Genomic DNA, 26,341 nt, shown 5'->3' with positions numbered 1-26,341 from the left:
ACCCTTCCCTATCTCTTCCATCATGCAGTATGATTGATGATTTTTGAGGTTATGATGAATGTCGTGGCGAGATCCAATATTCCTTACATTTCGAGGGTACAGCTCTAAAACGGTGTTCGCAGGCCGGCCGCTAGTTAGTACACCGGACTGAACCTATTGGTAACTCTCTAGGAAGCTTCCGGATCAGCTAGTGTATAATCTTGCTACCTCTACTCTGCCAGATAGTGACTGGAGGGAGTCCGAGTAGTGTGTATGCGGGGAGCATTGTCGAGGCCACGTTATGTCAGGGATCTGGGTATATTCTTACCACATGTACGCCATATCCAAAAATTTCATTACTTCATACAGCATGTCCCACCCACTTTTTCTTACTATTGAATACACCATGAATTGCCAAATAATAGAGCAAGCTTATCTGCGAGAAGATCTAAACCTCCCAAGGACTTCCTAATTCATTTCACAAATATACGTGGTCTCAATTCTAATCTCAACGATGTCCATTTCCACTTGCAGTCTTCCAAACCCCATGTACTTTTTCTGACTGAATCTCAGTTATCAGTTGATTCAACTACTCTCATCTCAGATATCCAAATTATTTGCTGTATGATTCCTTTCGCCTCAAAGGTGGTACTTGTGCATATGTCCGTTCTGATATTCCCTGTCAGAGACTTGGCAATTTGGAATCTCCTCTCTTTGATCTTCTCTGGCTTAAAATCTCTCTACCTCACTGTGTAAAATTCATCTGTTGTCTCTACCGTTCTCCCAACTCCACTAATCACTTGGACCTCTTTGACTTCCTCTCTTTGCAACTTGACTTTCTCCAGTCCAACTTTCCTAACAGTGAGGTAATTTTCCTTGGTGATTTTAACGTTCACAACTCCAGCTGGCTTCCGTTTTCTAGTCACACCGAACCAGCAGGTCGAGATGCTGAGGCTTTTGCAATTACTAATGACCTAGCACAGATTGTTCATTTACCTACAAGAATACCGGACAATCCTAATCATACAGCCAATACGCTTGATCTTTTTCTCACAAACAACCCTTCTAAGTACAAGGTTGAAGTGAGAGGTCCTTTAGGCACTTCAGATCACAACTTGGTGATTGTCTCTTCTTCAATGGAACCTTTATCTCATGCCTATTCCCAACCTCGTATTGTTTGGCATTACAAGAATGCAAAATGGGATGACCTGCGAGACTTCTTTTCTTCTTTTCCTTGGTCTGATTACTGTTTCAAAACTTCTGATGTCAATGTTTGCTCAGATCCTGTCAGTGAAATTATTCTTGCAGGAATGGAATCCTTTATCCCACACTCCACTTTAAAATCTCGTCCTTTATCTAAACCTTGGTTTTCCAATAAATGTGCTAAGGCTGTCCTAGAGAAGAACGTTGCATATCGTAATTGGCTTGTTTCTAATTCTTCAGTTTCATTTTCTGCCTACACCAAAGCTCGCAACAATTGTAAAGCAGTTATTAATCAGTCCAAACTAGAGTTTGAACAGGCTAAGAGTAGAAAACTTGCTTCTTGCGCTAATGGTAGCCGAGCATTCTGGTCTCTTGCCAAAGCTATTGGCCGCAACTTTTGCCCATCTCTGCTCCCACCTCTGTCCAAACCAGATGGTTCTGTTGTCACTTCAGCCAAGGATAAAGCTGACCTGCTAGCATCCCATTTTTCTTCGAGCTCATGTATTAATGATCTTGGTAAAACACCTCCCACCATTCCTAACACGCTCCATTCAATGCCTCCTGTGGTCTTCCGTCAAAAGGATATCAGAAGGATTTTGATGAATCTTGATGCTAAGAAAGCTCCAGGTCCTGATGGTATTTCTCCACTTGTTCTCAAAACCTGTTCTCCTGAACTTACTCCTATTCTTTGCCGCCTTTTTTCACTTTCTTATTCCAAAGGTGTTTTTCCTTCTGCTTGGAAATTTGCTCATATCCAGCCAGTTCCTAAAAAAGGGTGACAAATCCCTCCCATCCAATTATCATCCCATTGCAATTACTTCTACTCTTTCTAAAGTAATGGAGAAATCAATTAACCGCCAACTCTTAAACTACCTAGAAATCTTCCATCTGATCGACGATTGCCAGTATGGATTCCGTCAGTGTCGATCCACTGGTGATATTCTGGCTTATGTTACCCATTTATGGACTAATTCAATGGAAAGGTTCGGTGAAACACAAGTAGTTGCTCTTGACATCTCAAAGGCTTTTGATCGTGTTTGGCATAAAGGTCTTCTAAACAAGCTTCCATCTTATGGTTTGCCAACTGTTTTTAGTAATTGGTTATCCAGTTTTCTCTCTGATCGCTCACTGAGGGTGATGGTAGATGGCTCTCTGTCTTCTAACTTCTCCACTAATGCCGGTGTCCCCCAAGGTTCAGTTCTTTCCCCCACTCTTTTCCTCTTGTATATCAATGACCTTCTTCCATTGACTGGAAATCCTATCCATAGTTTTGCCGATGATAGCACATTGCATTCAACTTTCCATTTTGAGAAACCTTGTCCAGCTCAATCAGCTTCAAGTTCTCGAAAATCTGCTGCCAATTCCTTAAATGCCGATCTTCAGGTAATTCTCCAGTGGGGCAAAGACAACTTAGTTGATTTCAACCCTTCTAAAACTCAATCTTGTCTTATATCTCGCAAAAAGGATTCTTCTGCTCCTATGCTTATCTTTAGTGACACTCCGATTTCTAGGCAAAATGATATATCTCTTTTGGGGATTACCCTGACTTCTAATTTCTCTTGGCACAAGCACATTACAAATATTGCTTCCTCTGCATCTAAAAAACTTGGTTTTCTCTTTCGCTCTCGGCGTTACTTTTCTCCCAAACAGCTGCTCACTCTGTATAAATCGCAAATCCACCCTGCCATGGAATATTGTTCCCACATCTGGGGTGGTGCCCCCAAAACCTCTCTCAGGCTTCTTGATTCCATTCAGAAGAGGGCAGTTAGGTTAATTAATGATTCATCTCTAACAGAGTCTCTCCACTCGCTTTCTCATAGACGCACTGTTTCTGCTGCATGCCTCTTCTACAGATACTTCCATGGGCACTGTTCTTCTGAATTGGCTTCTATAATTCCAGCTCTCTCTTTCAAAACAGTCCGAACACGTGCCGCCACCAGCCAACATCCATTTACTGTCCAACTTCAAACCCACAGAACCAACTTTTCATCTTCCTTATTTATTCATTCAACTGCCGTTTTCTGGAACAACCTTGCTTCATACGTATTTCCTGAAAATTACAATCTACAGAAGTTCAAGTCCAATATCAACAAATATCTTCTTTCGTCTTCTCAACCTCCAACCCAAGTACGGTACTAAGTACTATAGGTTATAATACCTCTCGTGTTTGGGATTCTCATAAAAAAAAAAAAAAAAAAAAATACGCTTTCTGCCACTTGTTTGATGTATAATTCCTTTATATATTCCCCCATCTTCCTCTTATCTCTTTGCTTTTCTTAATATCTTCTCATTCCTTCCCTTTTTCTCCATGCTCATATTCCTTACTCTCTCATACATGAAATCATTTTCTTGACCTTTTTTTTAATTCCCTACAAAATCCATCCAACCATTCCTCTCTTGATTTATCTGTTATTCGTCTAAGCCTATTGGTATTTTCCCTATATCCCATCCTTCATCTTTGATATTGGTATTTTTCTATTTCTTTCTTTCCTCCATTTCTCTTATATCCCTGTTGCCTACAGTTTCCTAGGTCTTAACACCTCTATATCATATTTCCTATTTAACTTCTGTTCCAGGGAAAATAATGGAGTCACTGGTTCAAGAAGCATTGCAGGATCAACTGGACAAGATTGCAATAATAATTCAGACACATCATGGGTTTGCTAAGGGGAAGTTTTGTCTGACCAATTAGATTGAATACTATGATGTGGTCACAAAGGAACTGGATGCAAAAAATAATTTTGATATCATATACTTGGATTTCAGGAAGGCTTTTGATACTGTTGCACATGGAAGACTGCTGTACAAATTGGAGCAGTATGGCATTAAGGGCAAATTGTTGCTATGGATAAAGGGATGATTGAGTGGGAGAGCACAGAGAGTGGTAATCAATGGATGCTGTTCTTCATGGACTAATGTTATTAGTGGCGTCCCCCAGGGTTCATTGTTGGGCTTATTGTTGTTTTCTAGACCCTGCTGCTGCAACAGGGTCTAGAAAAGTTGGGCTCATCTGCCCAACTTTTCTAGCTGAGTGGAAATTGAAGTGTAACGTTGACAAATGCATATGGGTAGCAATAACCCCAGATAAACATACCAAAAAAGACCTGGGGATAATTGTGCAGTCAGATATGAAGTTTTTTGAGCAGTGCAGACAGGCTGCCAGAGAAGATCATGCTGTCTTGTCTTGTCAATGATATACAGGAATTTTGCTAGTGGGGAAAAGGAAGTGATTATCCCTTTGTATAAGGCAATGGTCTGGCCCTGCCTTGAGTACTGTGTACAGGTCTAGAGGCCTCATTTTAGGAAGAATGTAGAGTTTCTAGTACGAGTAAAGATGAGGGCAACAAGATTGATGAGGAACAAAGGGGATCCTCTTACCAAGAAAGGCTAAAGTTCTGCAAATTGCAGTGTCTGGAGCCTAGGCACCTCTGAAGTGATCTGATTGAGGTGTATAAGGCCTTGAACAGTTTGAGCAGGCTCGATGTTGATGGGATTCTTCCTCTTGCTGAGATTACGAACTTGTGGGGCTGTAAATTCAAATTGAAGAAAGACAGTTGTAGAATAGATGGGTGGAAATCGCCTTTAGCCAGTGGGTAGTTGATTGCTAGAACAAACTTCCATCTATTGTTGTGGAAGTTGCTAGCTTAAATAAATTCAAGGAAGAACTAGACAAAGTTTTGGAGTGAATGGATGGGTGAATTGGAAAGGGTTTTTTTTGGCTAATGCTGTATAAGCTTTCTTGCATCATATGCCTCTATAGCAGTTTTCCTTATATTGTCTGTTAAACTACCTATTTGCCATTTATATTTTGATTATCTATCTAATCATCTGTTTCCAGTGATATCCTTTTCCTTAATTTTGCCTCCATGATATCCTTTCTTGTTCTTATTCTCTCCATGTTCTGTTTTCTATCTTTCTGTGCCCTTCTAACCCTTTTACTGTAATCATTGTCCTGCTATCTATTTATACTTCATATAAACAATTTGAAAAACTAAACTAATATTTATATTCATTTGTTAATATCACACAACAGTTGTGTTTTCTTCATTTTGGAAGTAACACTTATACATCTTATACTCTGTTAGAAGTGAAGTATTCAGGTTTTGGGGTGAAGAAATTGAGAAAATCTTAGAATTCTCTAATTCAGAATTTGATTGAACTAAAGGAATTTTTGGTGTTAATATGGAACTGAATGAAAAAACTAATATAAAGGAGTACTTGTCTGAAGAATGGACTGACAGAATTCTGTTTTCTAAAAATGTATTTAGCAGGACGAGATCTCTGCTCACCAACATAATAGGAAACAAAAGTAATTCAAAGTAGGTCATCTAAGGTAATAAATATTTTTGCATCTGAATGAAAGTTTTGTAAATATGTTTTTTCTGTGAAGAATTATTGCATATATGACACTGCTGTTGTTAGGGTAGAATTTCATTCAAAAGAATATAACCCTTAAAAACCAACAGAGTGAGCTATATGCATTTATTTTAGCTGACTAGAAACAGGTTGTGTGTCAATTATTGTCGCCTTTTTTGAAGAACCTTTTTGGTTGAGATGATAGAGGAATTTGTTTTTCTGGCTTTTAGAAGTCTCAGTTGCAAACAATCTTGATGAAGGTGGTAAATCCTTCTAAAAAGAACCTTTCACAAGCAGTTTTGAAAGTTACTTTATCAGCTAATAGATGTCTGAAATAGCAATCTTTCTAGTAAAAAGGTTATGAAGTTCAGATGCAGAAGACAGATCGAATGTCCATCCTCATTTGTAATGATGGATGAGAATCCAAATGAGAAGAAAGATTTTACAGTGTTAGAAGTGAAAGAATAGAAACAGTTTATTATGTATTGTGAGACATGCTCCCAAAAAGTATGAATGTTCTAAATGCACACTTACCCATAGATATTTTTAATGTATGAAACCTAACAAATGTTTTTTTTTTTTTTTTTTTCTTTTTTTCCCACATCCAGAGTTTAGCCTCCCTCATTGCATGTAGTTGCATCTATATTTATTCACTGACATTCTTCATATTTTTTCCCGTATAGCTCATTTAAACTTATTAAAAAAATAATTACGTAGGTTGCTAATAAAGAAGCACTGAATCATTTGACACATATAATTTTTGTAACTAGAAGAAAATTACAATTGTTTAACCATATTTAACAGTCATGTGGGGCTTAAACTATAAGCCACTAAAATGTGTATACATTACTACACTCTTGTGCTTGACTACATTGGGCTTTAGTAGTACCAAATACACATTCTCATAGCAAAGTAAAGTCAAATTTCTAAAGTACTAAAATAGACTTTAAAAAAAAAAGTTTGCATCTTAAAATGTTCAGCTTGTTGACACTATTTATCCATTAAAGTTCAGTAATACCAACTTTCAGAAGAAACAAAAAAAAACAGCAAAAATTTTTCTTATCCAATTTTTTGAAGTATCCTGTTCTATTAAAAATTATAGGACACTTGTATTTATTCAAAAAAATAAAAAATAAAATAAATAATAGCGATGTTGGCCCAACTTCATAAAAAAAAAACTTTGGCTGTAGTAACAATTTCAGCACACCATGGAAGACTTTCTTCTAATTTTTGTTAGAAAGCTGATGGTGTTGTGCTCTACTTCTGCTTTAAAGCATTCATGAGAGCCACTAATGAAGAAGGTAATCTTGGTCTTGCCCTAATTCTGCATTCCAACTTCATTACAAAGATATTTAGTAAGGTTCGGTTTGGGGCTCTGTGCCAGCCACTACAGTGTTCCAGTTTTATTCTTTTCAAATCATAGGTTCACAGTGATTATTTTGAGATATTAAGCATTATTGTGTTAAAAGGTGTAAGAATCACTTCAGTAAATTTCCAGATGTAGGGCATATGGAATTTTCCAGAATATCAATACAGGATGTAGCATCCTTAGTTCCATACAATGTAACCAGTTGACCTAGTCTATACCACAAGAAATACTCTAAGACAATGATACCTCCTCCACATAGTGAAGTTGGGAAGAGGAGGTGTTATGAATTATTTCACACCTAAGTAGTAAGCACTCTCTTAAGTATCCACCTTACCCAAACACAAGTGCAGGTTCAGTATGTCTTGCATCTTGCCATTTACTGGTGTGCATTTGTTTTTATTATCAAGGGCTTGTTGGCTGAGATAACCAGAGTCATCTAAAAGTGTATCAGCTCCTCTTGGTCAGTCTTTTACACTACTGATCACTTCTTGGTTGCAGTGTCACCTCTGAACTTCCATTGCTTTAGAATGTTGTCAATTATTAGGATGATGTTTAATTCCTAAGCATTTTCCCCACATAATATCCAGCTATCATACCTTTCTGAAATTCTTTTAGCTCATTCTGTGTGCTTGTTTTGCTTTACACATTTAAAATGAATTCCAGACTAACCATTGATCAACTTTATTGGCCAAAATATTTGCATATTTTGTAGTCACAATATCCTGCACTTGGGGGTAGGTTACTAATAAAGGCATGTCCCAAAAAAACTGCCTTTTGGTATGATAGCATTTATGGTATGCAGGATAATAAAATTGAATAAAATGAAATTAAATTAAATATGAGAAGTAATCAAAACATATTGAGACAAATTAAATTGAAAATAATAAAGCATTATTTTATTGAGAAGCTGTTGTTTGAGAGATGACTTAAAATACCCATTGGAAAATGACTGAAATATAAGGAGAATGGGAAACTGTTTTGATTCTCAAATCATGTAGTGTTTGCTCAACAATGTTCTTCAACAGTTTAAACTGTGTGTACTTTTGTATTGTCATGATGCAATGTTGCCATCCAGTCATTTTCAAATCAGTTCTGTTCTGGCTCACTTTTTGATTCAATTTCTTTAGAACTTAATTATAATATTTATCCAGACACAGTGTTTTCTTGCAGTAGGAGTGTAAATAATGTCTTTCACATTAAAAAGATCATACACCTACCAGCAGACATCATGGGCCATGCCTTCTCTGGAGTCAGGAGAAGTTTTTGCTGCTACTCTGCTGCCACTGTAAACTTTGTTTTCATTCATGATCATATTGATCCAGATTTTCTGATGTTAAGTGTTTTTGAGACTGATGTAGATGTGAACTCTGACCTGCCTTTGTTAAGGAGTAAGAAGTTGAGAAACCTGAACAAAATGCTTTGTGCACTCATTACTAATCCCATGGACCTACAAGTTTGAGATGCTATTTTAGTAGCATGGTACACAGGCAAATGAAATGGAGTGGAAAATTAACCCCTTCAGCCTGCATGGAGTAAAAAAAAACTGCCTTTAATTTCTAAAAGGAATCACAGGTAATTGTGAGATGTCCTGCTTCTTCAGTGATTGTATTGCCGTCCTTACCCCTCGACGTGGGCACCTGTACGTGGTGAGGGGACCTCCCAGTGATGCTGCTGGACTTCCAGACTAGCATCACTGGGATCCAACGCCCACAGCCCAAGTTCCAGGCTTACAGCGTCGCAGCGCACGGCGTGTTTGCCGTGCGCTGCGACCCGTGGAAATTTGGAAAGGGAAATCCTGGTGGTTGAGGGGCCCAGCTTCAATACACCACTTTGGCCCCTGCTTCGACAAGACGGGAGGTCCTGGAAGGCCTGGCCAGGATCAATTGGCTAGTAGGCTCGCCTGCGAGGGTCAACCGTGTCAATGCCATGCCCCTACCCTCACGGTCCGAGGGACAGGATTCAGGCTGGCGGCGGTGCGGGTATGGTGTCTGGGTAGCCCTGGCGTCCCACTCCTGAGCGCATTTATTGCTTGCTGGGTAGTGGGTGTCCCGTTGGGCTCCATGGTGGCTGGGGAGCCCGGGCACTGAACCAAATAAAATTTCTATGAATCCTGATAAACTTACTTCTTCAGGGGCCCCAACCCGGTCCCTCTGAAAATTTAGACAGAGAGGCAGATAGCATTATTGCTAAAAAGAGGCAGCGAACCAAATTACCATCAGGGCCTGTCCCAAGGTTCTTAATTATGCATTCTACCAATGAAACACCGATTGGTAAAATGTTGCGTTTTTTTATTCAAAAAGGGTTAGATGGGATAGCAGGTTCACCCAAATCAGTTAAGAGGCTTCGTTCTGGAGACCTTTTAATTGAAACTAAAAATGACAGGCAATCTGAACATCTACTCCGAACAACATCAATCGGAGGAACATCTATAACAGTGACACCACACAGAACACTCAATTCATCGAGAGGTGTCATTTCGGAGTGGGACCTTCTCGACGTAACCGAGGAGGAAATCTGCTCCGAATTAAAACCACAGGGAGTTATTGCCGTCAAGAGAATTACTGCGCGAAGGGATGGAAAAATTGTTAAAACCAGGAGCGTTATCCTGACTTTTAACTCTCCTAAACCTCCTGATGAGATTAAAGCTGGATACATTAATTGTTCAGTGCGTCCATATGTTCCGAACCCTTTACGGTGTTTTAAATGCCAGAAGTATGGACATTCTCAAATGGCCTGCCGTGGAGCCCTTGCATGCGCTCAATGTGGTGCAAAGGACCACGAAACAACAGCATGTTCAGCCGCAAAACCAACCTGTATTAACTGTGAGGGAGAACACCCGGCATACTTACGAGCATGCCAGAGGTGGAAAGAAGAAAAAGAAATTCCACGGCTGAAGGCAGAGCTAAATATATCATACCATGAGGCAAGGAAATTGGTGAAACCCCTGAATATCAACAAACCTACCTACGCCCAGAAGGTAGCAGGGAGATGTTCTGCTGGAACTCAGACGGACATGACCATTCCTCCAAAGGAGTTTTTCACTCCCATCGTGCATTATCTTTTAAGTTCTCAAAAACCTGCACAGAAAAACCAATCAGCTGCCACTCCTATATCAGTACCTCCTAATGCTCCACAAGTAACAAAGGTAATTATGAAAGAAAAGAATAAGAAAGGAAAGGGGAAGTCCCCCGTAGTACCCAAGAAAACATGGATGTCGAGCAGAAGGAGGTACCTGAAGATTCAGTCTTGGAACTCTTTGCGGAGGAAGAAATGGACACGGGACAGCGTCCATTGTTCCCCAAAAAAGATAAACCCAAGACTGATAAAAGTAAGCCCTCAGCACCTCGGAAGCCGCCTGATGGACCCACCAAGCCAAAATAATGGCTAAATTCCTACAATGGAATTGTCGTGGATTCCGGCGAAATATTGATGACATCAAGGCCCTCCTGCAAAAGCATGAGCCAGTTTGCTTTTGCTTGCAGGAGACATATCTAAAGGCAAATGATGATCCCACCATGCACAACATCACAATTTTTCGAAAGGATAGAATTGCGGATGGCTCTGCTCATGGAGGAGTGGCTATCCTTGTCGGCAATCAGACCCCAGTTCAGCCCTTGCTAATTACAACTATCATGGAAGCTGTTGCAATTCGCCTTTCGGTGGGATTTATATTAACAGTTTGCTCTCTTTATTTGCCACCTGGGACTGACATCCCCCAGAAAGACCTTGATGATCTTGTAACGCAGTTGCCTCCCCCTTACTTACTTCTCGGGGATATGAATGGACATAACACCCTGTGGGGTAGTGCTAACATCAACAGAAGGGGACGAGTCATAGAGCGTATGCTCAATGACAGTGACCTTTCCCTTCTAAATACTGGAACAAACACCTTCTTCCACATGCCTACCTGTACTTTTTCTGCCATTGATCTCTCTATCTGCTTCCCCCTCTCTACTCCCTTTACTCACTTGGGAAGTGGAGGAGAATCCATACGGAAGTGATCACTTCCCTGTGATAACCTTGTTACACAGTGGGAGACCATGTCTTCCTTTTAGGTTACCACGGTGGAAGTTTGATCAGGGTGACTGGAACGTCTTCAAACATAAGGCAAATTTTGACCTCAGTACAGTCAGTCGGGAGCCTATCAATGACGCAGTAAAGTACATCACAGAAATCATTGTCCAAGCAGCTGCTAATGCTGTCCCAAAAACATCTGCCCGGTTTCCACCATTTCCCAAACCTTGGTGGAATTCACAATGCATAACAGCAAAAAAGGCTCAAAACAAAGCATGGGGGATATTTTGCCGATATCCTACAACGAACAACTTTATAGCCTTCAAACGCACACGAGCCAAAGCACGCTACATCCGTCGTCAGAGTCAAATGGAATCGTGGATCCGTTTTACATCATCTATTAACCAGTCTACCAACTCTAAGGTAGTCTGGGATAAAATCCGGAAAATGAAGGGAAAATATACATCCCACCCTTCTTCAATCCTAGATTATAATTAGCATTAGCATTAGCATTAGTAGAGGCATTTGATGCAAGAAAGCAAGCTTATGCAGCATCAGCCAAAAAAAAAAAAAAAAAAAACCACTCCCACTTCACCCCTCTGTTCGTTCAAAATACCTGTCCAGCTGAGCCTTAAACTTATTTAGGCTATCAACTTCCACGACAAGGGATGGAAGTCTGTTCCACCAACCAACCACTCGCTGGCTAAAGGCAAATTTCCGCACATCTATCCTACATCTGTCTTTCCTCAATTTGAATTTATGCCCTCTCAGGTGATTATTCTGAGCGAGAGGAAGAATCCCATCAGCATTGAGCATGCTCAAACCATTCAGTGCTTTATACACCTCTATCAGATCACCTCGCTGGTGCCTAGTCTCCAGACACTGTAATTTGCAAATCTTAAGCTTTCTTCGTAAGAGCACCCCTTTGTTCCATTCACTAATCTTGTTGCCCTTCTCTGTACTCGTTCCAGCAGCTCTACATCCTTCTTGAAATGAGGCCTCCAGGCCTGTATACAGTACTCTAGGTGTGGCCTGACCATTGCCTTATACAAGGGAATAATCACCTCCTTATCCCTGCTAGAAAAATTCCTATATATCATTGACAATACACCATGAGCTACTCTTGCAGCCCGTCTGCACTGCTCAGAGAACTTCATATCTGCCTGCACAACCAACCCCAGGTCCCTTTCATTCTCTACCACTGTCAGTGTAGTACCACAGAGTTGATACGTTGCTCTGGGATTGCTGTTTCCCATGTGTAGTACTTTACATTTGTCAATGTTAAACTTCATTTGCCACCTCTCAGCCCATCTGCTCAACCTTTCCAGATCCTGTTGCAGCAGCATAGTGTCAGTAGTGTCCTTGACAACCCCGCCTACCTTTGTATCGTCTGCAAACTTCGACATTAAGCTTGATATACCATCATCAATATCATTTATGAATACAGAAAACAATAATGGACCCAACACTGATCCCTGAGGGACTCCACTAATAACATTAGTCCACGACGAACAGTGTCCATTGATTACCACTCTCTGTCTTCTCCCCCTCACCACCCCTTTACCCACAGCAGCAATTTGCCTCCAATGTTACACTGCTCCAATTTGTGCAGCAGTCTTTCATGTGCAACAGTATCAAAAGCCTTTCTAAGATCCAAGTATGTAATATCAAAGTTATTCCCTGCATCCAGTTCCTTTGTGACTGCATCATAGTATCCAATCAAATTGGTCAGGCAAGACTTCCCCTTAACAAAACCATGCTGTGTCCTAGCTATGACTGAAATCTTGTCTAAATGATCCTGCAGTGCTTCTTTTACTAGTGCCTCCATTAATTTTCCTGGAACAGAAGTTAAACTCACAGGTCTATAATTGCTTGTGTCAGCTTTTGATCCTCCTTTGTGAATTGGGGTCACATTTGCACATCTCCAGTCTGTGGGTACCTCCCCTGAGTCCAAGGAAGCTCTCATAATTATGGCTAAGGGTTTGCTTACTTCCTTTGCTGCCTCCTTTAATATAACTGGATAGATCCCATCCACCCCAGGTGCCTTTCTTGTGTTTATCTTCAACAATTTCTCCTCCACTTTACTCTCAGTTATTACAAGATTCTCTAGCTTACTGCTAGAGTTGAATACACCTCTGGCTTTCCCCTGGCTAAATAACTCCTCATGTGTGAATGTCGATGCAAAATATTCATTTAGTTTGTTAGCTACCTGAGCAGGATCATCAACAGTTGACCCATCGATATCAAGTGGACCAATCTGATTCATCCCCTTCCTTCTAGAGTTTACATAAGTAAAGAACTCTTTGCTGTTTTTCTTTGCATCCCTTGCCAAAGATTTCTCGTAATCTGCCTTCACCTGCCTAACATCCTTTGTAACTTGGTTACAGATCAACTTGTATCTATCATAGGCTTCTGTGTCGTGTGTTAATTTGTATGTATCCCATGCATGTTTCTTCTCTGTCATATGCCTCATCAGTTCATCTGAAATCCATTTAGGCCTATACCTTGAACAATATTTCTTAGTTGGTATGTAAAGTCTAGTAGCTTCCAAGATAAGTTCTTTGAATGCTTCCCATTTTGCATTTACTGTTAGTAACATCATCAGTTGGTCCCACTGTATAGAATTTAAATACTGTCTCAGTCCATCGTCGTCACCTTTACGAAAGCAATAACCCTTCCCTTTACCCCTAATGGTAGTTACCTCTTTGAGTAAATCCCACTTCAGCACACTGTGATCACTGCCACCTAGTGGTTCATTTATCTGCAGATTCTTAATGCATGAAGAATCACTGCTGATAATCAAATCAAGAGTATTCCTCCCTCTAGTTGCCTCCCGAACATGCTGATGTAGAAAACAATCATCCAATAAATCCACAAAAGCCTTGCTAGTGTGTGAGTGGCCAGCCCACAAATTGCAGTGAATGTCTGGGAAATTAAAATCTCCCATTATAAGACTCTCTGATTTACTGGCCAACTCTATTTCCCTGTACAGTTTCTTATTATACTCATCAGAGTCATTAGGCCGATAGCACACTCCTACTCTCAATTTTGATCTCCCAATGCTTATGTCACACCAAACTGACTCGACACTGCACTGTCCAGCGATGTCCACTGGCTTCACTTCCTTGGATTTTATGTATTTCTTAACTAATAGCATAACCCCTCCTCCCTTCCTATCCAGTCTATCTTTTCTGTAGACGTTGTACTCCCCAAATTCCAGTTCTGCATTCCTTATATCTGTGTGACACCAAGTCTCTGATATCCCTACGATATCTGCCTTTGATGTTTTGAGCAATACCTCAAATTCATCAAATTTATTTACTAAACTCCTAGCATTGGTGTACACGCAAGTATACATGCACCTATTTATATTCTTAGCTACCCTAACACAACCCATGTGTTTACTTGTACCGCAATGACTCCCAGCAGTCTCTGAAATATCATGAATCTTGTTTTTCAGGCTTCTGCTCATTCCAATAGAAGCAGTGCAAGAATCTCTTTCACCTCTGCCAGTGGCTACTGTTAATCTATTTGTCTTTGTATCCCCCCAAGCTAGCAGTTTTCCGACCCACCTAACACTGCCTCGATAGCATCAGCAAATATTCTTGCACCCTTTCTATTTAAGTGTATCCCATCCCTGTAGAAGCAATCCCTCCTGTTAACAAGTACAGTCCAGGCTGAAAAAAATTCTACCCCTTGAGCCTTGCACAATGTTTCCAGGGCCGAATTGATCGACAAGGCTCTGATCATATACTCCCTCCTATCGTGTCTGGGCAGAATTGCAGACACTTTCAAATTCAACCCTATTTCACGGCTTTTTTTCAACAGTGACCTGTACTTGTTAAGCAATTCTGCCGGTCTCCTACTCTTGATATTGTTAGTGCCCACGTGTACAACTATATCACCTTTTGTGCCCTTAAAAGATGATATCTGCTCTACAACGTCATCAACCTTTGCCCCTGGCAGACATACCCTGGTCCTGTTCCACCTATCCTTTTTACAAAGCATGTTCCCCGTTTCCCTGACAATAGAGTCACCAACAATTACTAGTTCCTTTGGGACCAGCGCATTCTGCCTTGGGGGTTGCCGCTGTGTTTCACGATGACCAAGTGCAAGCTCTGGCGTTGATGTGGGCAGCTGAGAGCTTGATGGGCCCCTCAATTTAGTTCCTTCGAGGGCATCCACCCTGTCCTTCAAGCTGTCATATAGGCCCATAAGAACGCTGAGTTGTTGCCTGATTTCGATACACTCCTTGCATCGTGCACACACAAAGACATCCCCCATGGCAATATCATGTCCCGTACTTGAATGCTCCACAAACATCATGCAAGCTGTGCATTTTAGAAGGCTGTGACTCAGAAGGCAACTGCCCCGCTCAGTTCTCCTCTGAGCCACAGCACTTCCATTAGCTTGAGCCTTTTGTTTTGCTGCTCTGGTCTGAGTCATGATTACTTTTAATTTAAATAAAATTTCAATTTCAGTTTATAACCCTAACTTATCTCCCAACACAGTTATAACGGGATATATATTTTTTAGCGTCAAGTATTAATGAATCAGTCAAGTATTAATTATCTCCGAGTTCCCTTTATATAACTTCCGTATCAGTTATGTATTAATTAATTATGTTACGTTTGTAATCTAAGTCGGTATATGTATTTAGTTAAAAGTGCAATTTAAATGCCAACAAAGTTGAACAAGTTTAATAGATTTTACCGATCGCTGAAAATATTATAACGTATACTATACTAACGCTATCTAGGTTCGATATATAACGATCGTATGACAAAGACAAAGGCGGAAGTTACGAACGGTAATCTATGGACACTTAAGTATTAATTAACTTTCAAATCTCGCTGACCCAATTCAGAATAAACCAACGATCCTTACTAGGTCTATAAGCTACTTACAAAAAATAATTTGATGTAAAAAATATTCAATAAGCGGCTAAATTTGGCTAAAAAAACTTCTCGTTCAGCGGAGTTGTAACTTGTAACACGTGGATTTGATACCCTTACCGATACTTTTATGCAATTACAAGGCCGAGTAAAGAATAAATACACCAGATTAATCAGAAATATCACAAAATAATGCTATACTACTAAATTTAAATCAAAAGTTTTAGAAAAACAATAATTTCAAATCAATAAATAAGAAAAATCCACTTAGCGGCTTTGAACACGTCTGGCCCCTACTAGCCTCGTCATCAGAACCCATTATGGATGCACTAATGGATGCACTATTGCAGATCCAACTGCAATAGCCAATGCTCTTGGGGAAACATTCTCTAACATCTCCACAACATCTTCGTATTCCCCAGAGTTCCTGGTTCTGAAACAGAAAACCGAAAAACAGGCACTTAATTTTAAGTCCAAGGGCCTCTATCCCTACAACGGGGCATTCACTATAGAGGAACTGAAAAGAGCCCTCACTCTTTCCAAAGCAAGTGCTGTTGGACCAGATGGCATCCATTATGAAATGATTAAACATCTTTCACCAAAATCTATGGATTGTCTGCTCCTTCTGTATAACAGAATCTTTATTGAAGGGCAGTTTCCGGACTCCTGGCGAAAGGCAATTGTTCTTGCCTTTCCTAAGCCAGGAAACGATCCACAAGTCACCACCAATTATCGTCCTATTGCTCTGACTAGCTGTCTGTGCAAAATCCTGGAGAGAATGGTTAATTCTCGTTTAATATGGTATCTAGAATCAAATGACCTTCTCTCCAACATCCAGTGCGGCTTCCGAAGAAACCGGTCCACTTTGGACCATCTTATTAGATTGGAAACATCCATTCGGGATGCTTTCCTAAAACGCGAACACTTGGTGTCGGTGTTCTTTGACATGGAGAAAGCATATGACACAACTTGGAGATTTGGCATCGTAAAAGATCTGCATAGTCTTGGTCTTAGAGGGCAACTCCCCATTTTTATTAAAAACTTTTTAGCCAATCAATCTTTCCAAGTTCGTGTGGGATCCTCACTCTCTCGTTCCTTCAGCCAAGAGGAGGAATACCACAAGGATCAGTATTAAGCGTCACACTTTTTGCCATCAAAGTAAATTCCATCACCGAACAACTTCCTCCAACTGTAAACTGTGCCCTCTATGTTGATGACTTTAGCATATTTTGCCAGTCATGCAACATGAGGGTTATTGAAAGACAACTGCAGAAAGCCATTGATCGCCTTAATTCCTGGGCACTTGCTAATGGCTTCAGATTCTCGCCGGAGAAGACCGTTTGCGTACACTTTTGTCGCAAGCGTAATCTTCATCCTGAACCTGAATTAAGGCTCGGACAAAATGTTATTCCAGTAGTGTCAGACACAAAATTCTTGGGACTTGTGTTTGATAAAAAGTTGACCTTTCTCGAACATATTCGTTAACTTCGTACAAAATGCACGAGGGGACTAAATATTCTCCGCTCTCTCTCCTCCACGTGTTGGGGAGCAGATCGATGCACCCTACAACGGCTTTACCGTGCACTTGTACGATCCAAATTAGACTACGGGGCCCAGGTATACTCCTCAGCCAGAGACAGCGTCCTTCGATGGCTTGACCCTGTCCATCATCAGGCCATCCGTATCGCTACTGAAGCATATTGCACATCTCCTGTCCAGAGCTTATACGTCGAAGCAAATGAACCATCATTATCCCTTCAACGTAAGCAGTTGTCTTTAAACTATGCTTTAAAGTTGAAATCCCTGCCGGACCATCCTACATAGACATCCGTTTTTGAGCCACGTTGGGAAAACTTGTACAATACCCGTAAGACTGCCAACCGACCTTTTGGTATTCGTGTCCAAGAGCTACTCAGAGAGTTTAACATCATGGTAGACAAGGTTGCACAAACACCAAAAGAAACTCTTCCACCCTGGCATGCTCATCCCCCCCCACCGTGCAACTTTTCCCTTAAGAAATGGGTAAAGTCTGAGACCTCATCATCTGTCTACCAGCAACTCTATTCTGCACACCAAGCTGAGCACTCAGACTTCCTGTCCATTTACACAGATGCCTCGAAGTCTGAATCGTGCGTAGGATCTGCTGCTGTCTTTCCGGACACTATAATATCTCAGCAGATTCCTCCTGAATCCAGCATATACACTGCAGAGCTGTATGCTATAGAGCTAGCCTTGGATCACATTCGAACTTGTCAATTCCAAAGGTCAATAATATATTCTGACTCTTTGAGTGTATTACAGGCTTTATTATCTCTGAGACACAATTCTCATCCAGTTCTTTGTCGGGTTCAGCAGAAGATACATTCTCTTCGTGAATACAAGTTTGATATCCGCTTCTGCTGGATTCCTAGCCACATTGGGATAAAGGGAAATGATTTGGCTGACACTGCAGCCAAATCAGCAACACCCACTAATAATCGTTGCCTGTCAGTCCCCTATACAGACTACAGGCAAATAATATGCAACAAGATATATTCCCAATGGCAAGAACTGTGGCACAGACAGAGAACAAATAAATTATACCAAATAAAGCCTGTAATAGAAACATGGCAGTCTAGTCTGCGCAGGAATCGGAGCGAGGAAGTTGTTCTTGCTCGACTCCGCATAGGACACAGTCATCTGACACATTCTTTTCTGCTGAGGGCGGATGACCCTCCTATTTGCGAGTCTTGTGACACCATTTTAACTTTAAAGCATATTTTAATAGATTGCGTTAATTTTACCCATGTTCGCAATATATGTTTTACCGCTTTTACTCATCCGACTGAGCCTTATACACTCAGTCAGATTTTATCAGACAATGGCCACGTGTCAGCAGTTTTTAAGTTTTTACAAGCTATTAATATATACACACATATATAAATTGGATCATTTATTTTTAAACTTATACTGCCTTATATATATATTTTTATATATATATATATATATATATATATATATAGATATACACAAATAACAATTTGACGAGGTAACCTTTTTAAAGGTTACCAGAATTTATCTTTATTGTTATTTTAATCGTTTCCTGGCGCAGTATAACCTTAGTTGTTTTTGCGCCAATAAACCCAAAATCAAATCAAATCAAATCGAGCCGTCCTTACACCATCTACTTCATGTACTATTTAGTGTGCCGATAGTCACTTTAGTTATTGATGTTGGATTTCCTGGACAGAATCATGTTATGTGCTAGTTCCTCCATCATTGAACTGAATATGCCAAATGGATCTAAATATGATCCAATTCTTATTAATTAAATTCAGTTATTCAGTTCAGTTCAATTATTATTATGATCTACTTAAGTGGATCTTAATAATAATTGAACTGCATATGCTATCAAAATATGTGGGTGCAACAGGTTCCTTGAAGGCTTTTTGTCAAAGTTCTAATGTTTCTGTTGGTGTTTTGTGCAAGAAGGCAAAGAATTTCACATTGACCAGCTATTTGTTCATTATTTTTTCTTGTAAATATGTTATCCTCATTCAGAGTTGTTGGTTTTCAAAAAGTATTGTGAACCTGCAGAGACATAAAGAAAAAAAAAGTTAGAGGTGAATGTCTTATAGGTTTAAATGTATATTGTTTTCATAAATAATCATTCTTCACTTTGTTCAGTAAAATTTGTCTGTTTTTTTTTTATCAATCCTTCATATTTTAGTATCAGATGCAATTAATCATGCAATCAATTTATCATCTGTTTCTCGGAAGTGCATTAAACTGTTTATTTTAAAAGGCTATATTTTTATGGTACATATAATTATTTACCTCTTCCCTTCTCCTCCTTTCAAACTTCAGGTGGTAAAAGAACTGCAGTAAAACTTGAAATTCCACGTCTTCCTTCATCCTTCTTAGGAACCGGGGATCTGTTTACATCAGTTCTACTTGCATGGATGACAAAAACTAATTACAACTTGAAGGTAAACATCCTAAATAATTCAATTGTAATTGAAAAAAAAAAAAAGTTCCTTTTATCAGTATGTATATGATTTGAGTATGAAAGTATGCCTTTCCAGAGTTAAGTGACAATTTTTTTTAATCTGTATTGTATGAGAAATGTTTGTAAGAAGGCAACTGTGCCTATCCATTCATTGAGACAGGGATGTAATAATGCACGCAGAGTAGAGTCATTGTAACAGTTATTTTACTACCCAATTGCCATCACATATAACAAAAATATGGATTAAAACAACAAAAACATTGAGGACTCATTCAGATTTTTATTTATTGGAAATAATCAATAGTAGCTGATTATTTGCCATGACTCTGCTACAAGAGCATTTATTGTTCTACCTGTATTGTTAGTTCATCCACCGTAGAACAGCAATGCCAACTATATAAAGAAAGAAGTTTTTTTTTTTTAATATAAGGCATGGCTGAGGCACTTGTCTTACTTGTGGTTGAGTGTATAGATACCATTTGCAAAGAAATAATGATCAAGAAACTGCAGCTGAACTGCCTGTCAACATTAATTACAAATTTCTTCCTCAACAGATGTTATTAGCATTAGCATTAGCATTAGTAGAGGCATATGATGCAAGAAAGCAAGCTTATTCAGCATCAGCCAAAAAAAAAAAAAAAAAACCCTCTCCCATTTCACCCCTCCGTTCGTTCGAAATACCTGTCCAGTTGAGCTTTAAATTTGTTTAGGCTATCAACTTCAACAACAAGTGATGGAAGTCGGTTCCACCAACCAGCCACTCGCTGGCCAAAGGCAAATTTCCGCACATCTATCCGACATCCGTCCTTCCTCAATTTGAATTTATGCCCTCTGAGGTGATTATTCTGAGAAAGATGAAGAATCCCATTGGCATTGAGCATGCTCAAACCATTCAAAGCCTTATACACCTCTATCAGATCACCTCGCCGGTGCCTAGTCTCCAGACTCTGTAATTTGCAAAACTTAAGCCTTTCTTCGTAAGAGCAACCCTTTGTTCCATTTACTAATCTTGTTGCCCTTCTCTGTACCCGTTCCAGCAGCTCTACATCCTTCTTGAAATGAGGCCTCCAGACCTGTATACAGTACTCAAGATGTGGCCTAACCATTGCCTTATACAAGGGAATAATCACCTCCTTATCCCTGCTAGAAAAATTCCTGTATATCATTGACAAGACACCATGAGCTACTCTTGCAGCTCGTCTGCACTGCTCAGAGAACTTCATATCTGCCTGCACAATTACCCCCAGGTCCTTTTCATTCTCCACCACTGTCAGTGTAGTACCGCAGAGTTGATACATTGCTCTGGGGATACTGTTACCCATATGTAGTACTTTACATTTGTCAATGTTAAACTTCATTTGCCACCTCTCAGCCCATCTGTTCAACCTTTCCAGATCCTGTTGCAGCAGCATAGCGTCAGTAGTGTCCTTAACGACCCTGCCAACCTTTGTATCATCTGCAAACTTAGACATTAAACTTGATATCCCATCATCAGTATCATTCATAAACACCGAAAACAACAATGGACCCAACACTGAACCTTGAGGAACTCCACTAATAACATTAGTCCACGTTGAGCAGTGTCCATTGATTACCACTCTCTGTCTTCTGCCACTCAACCATCCCCTTATCCATAGCAGCAATTTGCCTCCAATGCCACACTGCTCCAATTTGTGCAGCAGTCTTCCATGTGCAACAGTATCAAAAGCCTTTCTAAGATCCAAATATATAATATCAAAGTTATTCCCTGCATCCAGTTCCTTTGTGACTACATCATAGTATCCAATCAAATTGGTCAGGCAAGACCTGCCCTTAACAAAACCATGCTGCGTCTGAGCTATAACTGAATTCTTGTCTAGATGATCCTGCAGTGCTTCTTTAACCAGTGCCTCCATTAATTTACCTGGAACAGAAGTTAAACTAACAGGTCTATAATTACTTGTGTCAGCCTTTGATCCTCCTTTGTGAATTGGGGTTACATTTGCACATCTCCAGTCTATGGGTACCTCCCCTGAGTCCAAAGAAGCTCTCATAATTATGGCTACGGGTTTGCATACTTCCTTTGCTGCTTCCTTTAATATAACTGGATAGATCTCATCCACCCCAGGTGCCTTTTTTATGTTTATCCTCAACAATCTCTCCTCCACTTTCCTCTCAGTTATTACAAAATCATCCAGCTCACTGCCAATGTTTACTTTACCTACATCATTCTCCTTCCTGAATAACTCCTCATGCGTGAATGTAGATGCAAAATACTCGTTTAGATTGTTAGCCACCTGAGCAGGATCCTCAACTGTTGAACCATCAATATCCAGTGGACCAATATGATTCATCCCTTTCCTTCTCGAGTTCAAGTATGTAAAGAACTCCTTTCTGTTTTTCTTTGCATCCTTTGCCAAGGATTTTTCGTAGTCTGCCTTTGCCTGCCTAATCTCCTTTGTGACTTGGTTACAGACCAACTTATATCTATCATAGGCTTCCATGTCACCCATTAATTTGTATGTATCCCATGCATTTTTCTTCTCTGCCACATGTCTCATTAGTCCATCTGACAACCATTTAGGCCTAAACCTTGAACAATATTTCTTAGTTGGTATGTAAAGCCTGGTAGCCACCAAGATTAGTTCCTTGAATGCTTCCCATTTTGAGTTTGCTGTTGGTAACATCATCAGTTGGTCCCACTGTATAGAATTTAAATACTGTCTCAGACCATCATAGTCGCCTTTACGAAAACAAAAACCCTTCCCTTTACCTCTGATGGTAGTTACCTCCTTGAGTAAATCCCACTTCAACACACTGTGATCACTGCCACCTAGTGGTTCATTTATCTGCAGGTTCTTAATGCATGAAGAATCACTACTGATAATCAGATCAAGAGTATTGCTCCCTCTTGTTGCCTCACGAACATGGTGATGTAGAAAACAATGATAGAAAACAATTATTTTAATGGTTCAAAGAGATGATAGTCTAAGAGGACAAAATCTGAACAATGCTGTGTGTATATGTCAAAATTTGAACCAGTGCAGTTTGTATGCTATTCATTGAACTTGGATAAACTAAATGATCCTGGTGGTGCATTCCAGTATTTAAATTTGAAATACTACAATCCAAATGGATTAAATATGCCAGGATGGAATGCAGATTAAAATTTGTTATTTGTTTAAGTCAGTTTTGATATATATACTGAGCACTTATTTATTGTCATTTACTGAGTGCTGATGATTCTTATTTAGTCCTTTGTGGTACAGATCTCTAACAGCTCCTCTTTTGTCATGTTTTTTTCTATGTCATATATTACTATAGAGGACCATGGGCTTTAGGAGTTTCATCTCTACGGATGGGCCTCAGTAATAACAGTATTTAAGATTATTTCAATAATGTCTGCTTTGGTGGCTGTTTCTATGATCTTTCCATTATTTTTCTCCTTGAGATGGGGGGGGGGGATTAAATTTTTTGAGTATGGAGTCTTTCACTACCATTATGTGAACTGCTTTCCAATGCTTTTAGAATAATTGGTTTGATTTCTTTGAATTGCTGTGTTCATTGTGCACTAGTAGTAGGAAGAGTGTTTTTGACAGCATCTATGTATATGATCAGTTGAGGTTTTGTAGCATGGCCTGGAACTCAATGATGATTTATTTCTGCATCTTCTTTATAACTAAGCTGTTCATTTTCCATGATTAAATTTCACTTTGATTTCCCATGATTAAGGGGCTGGACAGGTGATTGTGGTTTTTTTATGATGATTTATAAACCTTTTCTTGCATCACATGTCACTACTACTACTACTACTACTAATAATAATTTAGGACAGTCTTCTCCATTTTTCTCCAGCTTCTTTTTATCTGGATCATCATGGCAGCTTTAGTGATTTTGTTTCCTTCAACTCTCATAGAAATTCCAGTGTATGATGTAATATGAAAATTTGTTGTGAAATCTGCTTATTTGGTTTTGGTTCCAAATTTGTGGTATCTGAGTATAGGATGAAAATCTAGTATTTAAGGCATTAATGTTCTAGAAACATAAGAATAGACCGAGCAGTTCCAGTCTCCTAAGATAAATGATTCCTACCATTTATCTTAGGAGACTGGAATTGCTCAGTTATGGCTTTCCAGTGTGGGATGAAAGTCCTTTCCTAATGTGAAGTGAGAAAGAAAGTCAATCTGAAGAATTGTCTGAGTAGAAACAGTCCAAAAACCTCCTGTGGTAGGAGGTGGGCTGCAAAGCCTCCCAAATAATTGCTACCAGTTTTACAATCCTTTAGCTGCTGTTAAAAGTTCATTTAGGCAGTTGCCTAGAAAAAAGGATTTTTCAAGATGGTGGCAAGCAAAACAATTGATGTGAAGGGGGGCCCTGTAGCAAGTTAAATCTTCAATTAAAGTAGACAAACAGCAGATGAATGGAAAGGTCTTGAGAGATGTGTCTCCTGAAAGAATCCACACACAAGAACTCAAAAATAGTAACAGAGCAACTCATTATGAAGTTTTTTTAGCCCTCCAAATAATTTATCTATGAGAAATAGATATAGATAAGTGAGAATGTTTATATTTTTTTTACGGTAATCTCCTTAATGTTGTAAATCTCTTCAATCAGCAGTGAACTTTGGACTTGTAGCTTCTGGCTGAAATTCTTGAAAGAATAGTAGCAATTAAAGTTTAAATTAAAATTTTTTTTTTTTTTGCTATAAAAACATGGTTATTGTTACAGTTAGTCCATTTTCTCTCTCTCTCTCTCTGTGTGCATGTGTGTGTGTGAGATAAGTAGCACATGACAACAATGAGCATATTGCCAGCTGTTTGCTGTACCACTAACCACGAGATTCATGCATATATATGTATATATATTTTAAATAAAATAAAACAAAAACTGTAGAGCGAAAATTAACATAAAAATAACCAAATAAAACAAACAAACGAAAAAGAAGAATAAAAGTTAGACATAAATAATAGCCCAGAAACCCCTATATAATTTCGAACTTTAAATCCAATTAATATGACGTATATAAAATTTAGAATAATGGCAATTACATATTAATTTAGCGGTACCCCCCCGAGAGGTGCCAATTCCAAAAGACGTGAAATATCACCAAAAAAGGGGGTTAAAGGAACTACTAAAAGATGACAAAATCAGAGTAAATTAAAATAAAATAAAATAGACTGACCATCATGCCCCATATCGACAGAGGACCACGAGGCCAATAATGGTCATGGAATCGCTGCATTTCAATCGCTATACAAATCATCGCAATGGTGAAAAGATTGAAGTGCCAAATCACCCTTCCTCCTCCGATCGATCCTCCAATGCAGAGGATTTGCATGGCGGTGGTCCTTATGCAGCAAAAAATAAATTATAGAACAGACAGCACTCTAAAGCAGAGCCACACCACTGACATACTGTAAGCTGAATCAGCTTATATAGAAGAAAGGAAAATAGATGGCGGCACAGGTGCTGCTAAATTAGCATATCAACCCATACTACCATTGAATTATATTAAATATTGACAAAAGTTAAATTATAATAAATTAAATAAATAAATAAATAATTAATTAAGCATTTATTAGAGGCAGCGACATGCAATTCCTCCATATGAAGCCAAAATATATACTACCATTAAATATTGACAAAAGTTAAATTATAATAAAGTAAATAAATAATTGAGCATTCATTAGAGGCAGCGACTCGCAATTCCTCCATATGAAGCCGAAATTAAAGTTCGAAATTATATAGGGGTTTCTGGGCTATTATTTATGTCTAACTTTTATTCTTCTTTTCCGTTTGTTCGTTTATTTGGTTATTTTTATGTTAATTTTCGCTCTACAGTTTTTTCCATACTACTGGCTTATGTTTTATTTTATTTAATTTAAAATATATTTCGGCTTCATATGGAGGAATTGCGAGTCGCTGCCTCTAATGAATGCTCAATTATTTATTTATTTACTTTATTATAATTTAACTTTTATCAATATTTAATGGTAGTATATATATATATATATACAGGGTGATTCACTACCAGTGTGACAAACTTGCAGGAGGTGTAGGGGGCACAAAGACGAATCGGAATCACATAGCATTGCAGGGTCTGAAATGCCTTCATCATGCGGGAGGTCGTGTGAACGAGGAAGCAAAGAAAAAGAACAGAAACAGCAACTCGTTAGTGTACCAAAATCATTTTAACGACAAGTTTTATGTTGGCAAAAAGCCATGCTACAGAAGGTGTTCGAAAGTTCGACCAGAAGCAGTCACACAGGCTTCACAGCGCCACTGCATGGAATCCCTAACGTTCTGGAAGATTCCTGGCATGTCTCGAATCTCCCCGGCAACTACAGAGATGCGAGCGATGAGGTCTTCAACTGAATCAACGGGGGTTTCGTACACCAATGTCTTCATTTGACCCCAGCAGAAGAAGTCCAGGCATGATAGGTCCGGCAATCTAGCAGGCCAACGAACCGGACCACCATGACCTATCCAATGCTGTCCAAGTGGGGCACCTCCGTAGCCAGGAGCAGCAGTGCATAGCACACGCTTCTTGATTAGACC

General features: G+C 39.4%; 1 protein-coding gene across 1 annotated transcript in view; it reads left to right on the top strand.

Moving 5' to 3' along the window:
* Pdxk (pyridoxal kinase) overlaps positions 1-26,341 on the top strand; it is a 165,530-nt gene that overhangs the window by 115,974 nt on the left and 23,215 nt on the right. Inside the window, exon 8 of the mRNA XM_090390325.1 lies at positions 19,663-19,808. Coding sequence (XP_090246451.1) covers positions 19,663-19,808 — 146 coding nt within the window. The remainder of the gene's footprint in view (positions 1-19,662; positions 19,809-26,341) is intronic.

The sequence above is a fragment of the Mastigoproctus giganteus genome, chromosome 1 (assembly GCF_048544385.1).
Source record: "Mastigoproctus giganteus isolate SK-2022 chromosome 1, ASM4854438v1, whole genome shotgun sequence".
Classification (NCBI taxonomy): Eukaryota; Metazoa; Arthropoda; class Arachnida; order Uropygi; family Thelyphonidae; genus Mastigoproctus; species Mastigoproctus giganteus.
This window is presented reverse-complemented; position numbering and strand designations above follow the sequence as displayed.